We start from the raw sequence: 8,419 nt of genomic DNA, 5'->3' as shown, positions 1-8,419 counted from the left end.
TTCATCTCTGCTAGATCTCTTTTGAAGGAAGGGCTTGTGTGGCGTGTTGGGGATGGACAATCTATAGAAATATGGAATGACAAGTGGTTCCCTCAACTGACATCTTTTAAGCGACAAAGCTCAATCAGGTTCCTGCCCCCAGACACTAAGGTGGCCATGCTTATTGACAAGACCACTAACCAATGGAACTATCCACTGGTTGAGGCTGTCTTTGATAGTACATAAGTTGAATGTGTCAAAAGGATTCCCCTAAGCCCCTACCCCACTTCTGATAAATTGCTGTGGAGAGGCACTAATACCGGGGTGTTCACTGTCAAGTTAGCATATTTCTTGATGTTGGAGCTGGAGAAGCAGAAGCAAGGCCAGTCCTCCGTGGCTGTGGAAGAAGACACGGTTTGGTCATCTATTTGGCAACTCGGTGTCCCAATGGCAACCAAGAACTTCCTTTGGAGGGCCTGCCTGGAAGCCATCCCCACCAGGGCCAGACTTCTCTAAAAGAAAGTTGCTGATGAGGACTCCTGTCCCATTTGCAGGATCCACCCCGAGACAGTAGCACATGCCCTATGGGAATGTCCCTCTGCCCAGGATGTGTGGAGCCAGTGCAGTAGGAGGATCCAAAAGGCTAGTTCCCCCTACCACTCATTCAAGTTTTTGCTAGAAGAGTGCCTTAAAACCTTTGATGAGGAAGAGTTGGTGGAGTTTGGGCTCACGGCTTGGAAGATTTGGAAAAGAAGGAATGAAGTTGTCTTCAACAATACCCTCTCTCACCCAAGCTCAATCAACCAAAGTGTCAAGCTTCTCATGACAGACCTTGATCAAGCACACCAACCTGCCCGACAGTGCTCCTCCCCCTCTAGTGTTCCCCTAGCGTGGGAGGCTCCATCACAAGGGAAGCTGAAAATTAACTGGGACGCAGACTTAGATAAAACAAGTTGTAGGGCTGGTGTGGGGGCAGTAGTCAGGAACTGGGAGGGAAAGGTTCTAGCCACCATGAGAATGAACCATTCCCTCTACCCCGACCCCTTTCTAGCTGAGGCTTATGCTGCCCACCAAGCAACTATCTTCCTTAAGTCAATGGGTTGGCAGGATGTGATCATGGAGGGTGACTCCCTGCAGTTAGTCAACTGTCTAAATTCCAAAGAAGAAGCAGACTCTTATGCAGGGGTGCTGATCAAAGCTGCAAGAGTAAACTTGGACTCCTTCACCGTGTGGACTACAAGCCATGTAAAGAGGACTTGTAATTCAGTAGCTCACGCTTTGTGTCAAGATGCTTTAAGCATCGGTGATAGCATTACTACGGTAGATGCTATCCTCTTTTGTATTCGACACTTATTGTTATGAATGAAAACTTGATGTTTTCCCTAAAAAAAAAAAAAAAAAATCTCTACTTATAGCTTCTCGTGTTTTGCGCATTTTACTCCATAACTCGACTACTATCAAATTATTGTATATGTGTGTTGGTAAGGGAAGAGTTGTCTGTATTCTTATGTTATCACATATGCCATGTCACTACATATATCTCTATTACACATTATATTTTGTCATGCAATGTTTAAGTGTTACACAAATATGCTATGTCACGAAATGTTTATTTGTTATATAAATATGCTATGTAATGAAATGTTCATCTGTCACATGTTGTGCCATGTCATTAAATGTTATCTATTATATGTTGTTCTATGTCATAAAATGTTATCTGTTAAATGTTGTACCATGTCATGAAATATTATATGTTACATGTTGTGTCATGTCACAAAATGTTATTTGTTACATGTCATACCATGTCACTAAATGATGCACTTTACGTAATGAAATATTACATCTTACGTCACATAATGTTTACCTGTTTCATGTTATGTCATATCATTCATCTCATGTACATGTCATGTTATGTTATGTCATGTCATGTGTTTTCTCAGTTCATGTTACATCATGTCTCGAGTACATAGTGTGTCTTGAAATAGTATTTTCTCAGTCAGTCATGCTTGGGATACTTGTGACGTAATCACTATGATTATTCGAGTATTTTCATTGATAATTCACGCAAGGTACTTTTGGCGTAATCAATTTGATTGTTAGAATACCTTTACTAAAATGCTCCTAGTGTATAATCATTCTGATTTTCAGAATATTAAAAGGTACTCCGGACATAATCATTCTAATTGTTATGATATCTCGTTTCAAATACTCAGTTTAATCATTTTGATTGTCTGAGTATCTTTGACAGAATATGTTGGGTGAAATCATTCTGATTATTCATTATTCCTAACGAAACAACTGGTAAAATCATTTTGATTGTCAGAGTTCATGTTCAGTCTCACGTTTAGTTAAGTTCATGTATTTTACATCCAAGCTAATGTTATTTCATGTTCAATTCACGTTTAATCCATGTTCAATTCCCATACAAGTTCAACTCATGTCAATACAAGTCATGTTAAATGTCAAGCCACATCAAGCTTATTATGATCATGTTATGGATATGCTTTTACTGTCATGCATGCATATTTAAACTGTCAGTTAAATTTTTTGTTAACTTGGTAAGATTTGCAAGCATGTCCCAACTACCATTTCTCCCATAATAGTAGCCCGTGTGTCAGGATTAGGAGATGCACCAAAGGTTGATTGACTGGACACGATCGATTAGATGGTCACGACACGGCATAGAGCTCATAGCCTCAATGCTTCGATTTATTGTTTGTATTATGACATCCTTGACTGAGTTGCACGAGCTACTCGATGGATTAACCTAGTAGTTGTTTTAGTTTATGCTTGTACTTAAGGAGCTTGGTCTCCAGTACTATTATGATTACAGACCTTTTGGACTTATGTTGTACTAAAAAACGTTTACCACTTTAATGTTTATGTATTCCCTCAATGATCAGATTTATAGATAGCATTTTGGCATCCCTAGTCGAGTTACACAAGTTAATCGAAGAGCTAGTCTAGTAGTTTTGTTTTATGCATGTACTTATGGAGTTCTGTCTCCCATACCCTTGAGATTGCAGACACTTTGGACTTATGCTGTAATTGTGAATATCTATCATTTTTATGTTTATGAAATATGTTTCAGAGTTATTTGGGATACTTGGCATTTGGTGCAAATTATTTTTCAAAAAAAAAAAAAACTATCCGTTACGAATATTGCATATTATTAGATGTATTGCATCTTTAATTGTCATGACTAGAGACAAGTAACCTTATGTTGCATGTCCCAATGTTTCGGATGTCTGTCTAATCCCAAGTAGAGTTTGGGGGCGTCACGTAATACCAACATGGATTAAATCCCAACATGCAATGTTAAATACAAAGTAATAAGTCAACAACTTATAGTGTGTACCACAACACCCATTAATTCCCAACATTCATTAAACTCTAGATAATCAATCTATACCATGCATTGCATTAAATCTCAACTTCAAACATGCTTACTGCTAAGTGTTTGAACACATGTTCAAATAAGTCCTTAGACCAATGTTTGAAAACACACAAGCCATTCTAACACTAGCTCAGAGGTGCGTTCGAAAGCGCACCAGGCATTCGAATAGTAACAACTAAGGTCTTTGGAACATAACACCCCATTGGTTCAAGCCCTCACCAGCCATTTAAACAGTAAACAATGCGCAGAATTCCTCTTTTGCACGCATGACTTAGGAAACTATCACATCAGTAAACTCTCTCTCACCCCTTACTCTCACTAGCACATTATTGAACTCTCTCTCTCTCTCTCTCATCGCATATCCATTTTGCGAGAATCGTGACGTCAGGATAATGACAACACGGGTCACAAATCCCAATGATAAGTGCTCTAAGTGTGTGCAACATGCAAAACATGTACAAGAAAAGTTACAGCAAGCAATTTACATTTAGTCAACTGAGTACCAAAAGTTTAAATACACACATATCAAAATAAAAGTATTTCAATTTCATACGTTATCCAGCGAAAGTAAAGTAAAAGCCAATATTTACTTAGCCAAAAAGTGATACACAACTTGTGATCCAAAGTGACCACATGCCACTCCTCCAGCGGAGCTGATCCCTCAGGCTCAATATCTTCCTCTGCATCAAAATTTATGGCACCAAAAAATGGTAGCGCAAGGTATCGAATACCATGAGATTATAAGTCTCAATAAGAAACCAACCAAAACAACCCAAGAGATAAAAATACATTCATGCAACCAACAAACATGCGTGCACGTGATGAAACATGCATGTGACCCAAAACCATTCCCCAAAAATAACCACCTGCCATTTTTCCAGAAAATGGTCCAATCATAAGATCCACCCTTTTTTCAGAAAATGGTTCACATATCCATTTATTAAAAATTGCCATTTTTCCATAAAATGGCCCATTAACCAATTAGCACTATAGGCGGGAATCGCAAACCGGACTCTACCACGATCCCTACTTACCACCATCCCTACGCATGCACCATAGGCGGGAATCACAGGCACGACTACCACCATCCCTACATCTCCCACTATAGGCAGGAATTGCAGAAGGGGCTACCACAATTCCTGCTTACCACCATCCCTACTACGCGCATCATAGGCGGGAATCACAGGAAGGACTCTACCGCCATTCCTGCTTACCACCATCCCTACAACTCCCACTGTAGGTGGGAATCGCAGGTGAGACTACAACTGTCCCTGCTTACCACTGTCCCTACAGCCTGCACCGTAGGCGGGAATCATAGGCGGGAATCATAGGCGGGACTCTATCACCATCCCTACTTACCACCATCCCTCTAGTTCTTTTCCACACAAGGGGTACCTATTAAAGTACAATAGGCGAGAATCGTAGGCGGGACTCTATCATCATCCCTACTGTCACTTTTTCCTCTCAATCCTTTCCAATCATTCATCACAAAACTACCCAAAAGCCTTCTCACATGAAAACCCAATTTTCATTTACAGCACATGAATATGCATGCCATAATGCAATAAAATATCATGACACCAAAACACAACACAATACACGCAAGCATAATTCATCTCAATAATTAAACTCATCCTCAAATCCAGCTTGACCCCCGTACTCCTTGGACTCGAAGTCCGGCACAACCAACCAGACTGCAAAAAATAAGTTAGTGTAAAAATATATTTAAATCTCAATAAATTCTTTAGAAAATTACTGACAGTGATAAAATATAATTTTCGGAAGACCAATGAGGTGCAAGAGGTGGCGGCACAACAACGTAACAGTGTATTTTGGACTATAGCCATGTCAAAAGGCCAAATTTTGAACAGGGACAAATGAAGACTTGGGCTAGCTAGGGAAGGGCTTAGAGATGTTGGAGAACCTAGTGGTGGTGGTCATTGGCCATGGGTGGTGGCGTGGGTGGTTGTTGGAGGCCAAAAAGTTCAAATTGGAGATGGAGTTAGAGGGCCTTCAACGGTGGCAGATTAGAGCTAAGGAAGGGTGTGTTGGGTAGCTGTAAGGTTGCCGGTGAGGTGGTGAGAAGATAGCAGCTCATGGTAGTTCCACGAAGGCACTGGAAGGCAAGAACCGCGCAGCTTGAAGCCATTCGTGTGGGTTAATAGCGGTGCGAGAAAGGCTAAAATTGGAGGGGTGAGGTCGCCGGCCAGTGGGGAAGAGGATGGGAGGGGCGGTGGAGGTCATGGATGGTGCACGTCGGCACTACGGGGAGAGCGAAGGAAGGACGTCGCGCGCTCGGGGGGTGCAAAAGCAGAGGAGAAGAAGGGAGAAAATGAAAAGGAAGAAGAAAAAAAGGAAAAAGGAAAAAGAAAAAGAAATGGAAAAATTGAGATCTAGTCTTTTCATTTTGGATCTCAAAACTGATCCAACGAAAATAAATTTCAAAACAGTGAGTTAAAATAGAATAATTTAATGTAGTGACTAAATAAAATAAAATAATAAAATCCAATAATAAAACAATAAAATAATTTAGAATAAAGAGTAATTTAAATAATGAATGATATTTAAAACAAGAAAGCACTTTAAATTAAATTTCACAATTAAAAGTCTTAAAATAATACCACGTAAATCATCTAAAATTTAAAACAAGAAAGTCCATAATCTTAATTAATAAAATAATGTACTTAATTAAAATACACATAAATACGTGGTATCATACATCTCCTTCCCAAACAAATCTCACTCTCACTTTAACAAAATCACACAAGTATACCTAACAATGTGTTACAAGTATATATCACATAAATACACATATTAAACTAACAATAAAGGAAAAGAAGTGAGAGAGAATCTTTTACCTCTCTCCCTCTTGGTGTTTCTCTCTCTCCCTTTGTCTCTCCAACCCTTTCTATCTGTTGCCCAAAGGGCAACCAAGGAAGATCCATCTCTCTCTCTCTCTCTCTCTCTCTCTCTCTCTCTCTCTCTCTCTCTCTCTCTCTCTCTCTCTCTCCCCAAGCAAATCTTCTAAAAATAGAGGAGGCAAGGAGGATGGGAGGTTCATATATATGATTTAAGTGTTCAAACCTTGACTTGCTCATTTGAATGCAAAAATTTCCTTTAGTGCGCAAGTTTGCCTACGCTTGATATTAGGGCAATTGTTATTTGAATCGTATGTTACAAGTTCAAACAAATGGTCCAACAAGTTGTTATATGAAAAAAAGTATCTAATATTATTATATCCATTTGAACATAAATATTACATAGTCTGAATGTCCTTGAATTGTTCCAACACCAAAATTTTCCTTTATCCCACCTTTCTGCATCCGCTTTAGCTCAAGGCACATCTATTCGAATGGAGATGACTAGCGTTCGAAAAAAATAGAATTGATACTTGTTGATGTTCCAATAATGTAAATGATAGATTACTTTGAAAATTCATCCCAATGGACAAAAGTACCTCCCGAATTGATGTTCGAACCTTTTGTATCGTTGTTCGAACATACATATGCATGATTAATTTAAATGTGATTTGTTATAGAATGTATGTTATATGTATATGACTATATGCACATATTGTATATAATATATGTAACTAATTTATAATATATGATATATCTATACTATGTATTTTGGTAACTATATATAATGCGTAGGAAGATGATATATAGTATACATATATTATATACTATGTAGTATATACATATTATATATACTATGAAGTATAGATATACTTTAGGTATATGGTCAGCTTGTACCACACTTGTATTAGTGTGAGCACGAAATTCAACAAGCATACTTGGAGAACTATGAAGAAATATTGCCAAAATTTCATAAGCCATGAGAACACACGACTAAGTATCTATGTAACATAGATAATGCAACATCGAATAGGATATGACCAACTACCTTCAATCTTGGTATATCACTGAAGAATTTATTTTGCATGTTTATTTATTGTATATGGATTTATGAGTTGTATAAAAAACTTATAGTGTAGTAAGTAATTACCAATGGATAAGAGTTTTATGTGCCTTGGAGACAGACTAGTTAGAGACTACAAGAGATATGCTTATGGGGTAAGGAGATTTATAGACTTTGCAAGAGGCAGTGTAGACTCATCTGGATGTATTAGATGTCCATGTCGATTATGTAGAAATTTGATTAGTCACAATTTGAACTTGGTTGAATAGCATCTCTATGTTAATGAAACTGACCGAGGCTACAAACAGTGAGCACTGCATAGTGAACCGTTTGATCTAGTAACTGTTCCCACTGGTGAGATAGGGAGGGTGACTGTTGATTATGACATGAATGCCAATGAATCGTCAGATGTGGGTGACATTGGTGAAGACATGGATGAAATGTTGGGTGATATTGACGTAGGGATATTTGGAAATGCCTATACAGAGGGAACAAGCACTAAGGGTATGACTGGAAATGATAAGTTTGCAAGGTTGTGGGAAACCACTCAACAAGAGTTGTAATTGAGATGCACACAACGTAGTAGGGAATGAACATGTTGTTGGATCTATTTTAGGAGAAGTTACCGTCAAACAATGTGGTTCCTTGTAAATTCTATGAAGCGAAGCAGTTGAAGCAAGGCCTCAAGTTTCACTATAATATGACTCATGCATGCAAAAATGATTTAGTGCTTTATTGGAAAGAGTATGAGTACTTTCAAGAGTGTCAGGTCTATCATAAATCAAGATGGACAAATGGCAAGGACAATGTTCTGCAAAAGCTGCTAAGACATTTTCCACTGATCCCGAGATTGCAAAGGCTATATCTATCCCGATCAACAGCACAAATATGCAGTGACATCACGCTGGGAGAGTAAAGAATGATACTATGATATCCCGTATTTACGTGTATTTTAATGAAGTAAATTATTTTATTGATTAAGATTATGGGCTTTCTTGTTTTAAATTTTAGATGACTTACGTGGTATTCTTTTAAGACTTTTAATTGTGAAATTTAATGTAAAGTGTTTTCTTGTTTTAAATATCGTTCATTATTTAAATTACTCTTTATTCTAAATTATTT

General features: G+C 38.2%; 1 protein-coding gene across 1 annotated transcript; it reads left to right on the top strand.

Moving 5' to 3' along the window:
- The first annotated feature begins 333 nt into the window (after positions 1–333).
- LOC122306429 lies at positions 334–1,341 on the top strand. Its single transcript, XM_043118857.1, has 2 exons — positions 334–398; positions 534–1,341. The coding sequence occupies exons 1-2, from the start codon at positions 334–336 to the stop codon at positions 1,339–1,341; spliced, it is 873 nt and encodes a 290-aa protein (XP_042974791.1).
- The last annotated feature ends 7,078 nt before the right edge of the window (positions 1,342–8,419 follow it).

This window comes from Carya illinoinensis, chromosome 4, assembly GCF_018687715.1.
Source record: "Carya illinoinensis cultivar Pawnee chromosome 4, C.illinoinensisPawnee_v1, whole genome shotgun sequence".
In the NCBI taxonomy this organism is placed as follows: Eukaryota; Viridiplantae; Streptophyta; class Magnoliopsida; order Fagales; family Juglandaceae; genus Carya; species Carya illinoinensis.
This window is presented reverse-complemented; position numbering and strand designations above follow the sequence as displayed.

Bases quoted from the DNA above. Each gene is read 5' to 3' on its own strand.
- LOC122306429 (XM_043118857.1), top strand. From the start codon at position 334: ATGTTGGAGCTGGAGAAGCAGAAGCAAGGCCAGTCCTCCGTGGCTGTG. The intron at 399-533 runs GTCATCTATTTG...TCCCATTTGCAG, and splicing joins GTGGAAGAAGACACGGTTTG to GATCCACCCCGAGACAGTAG.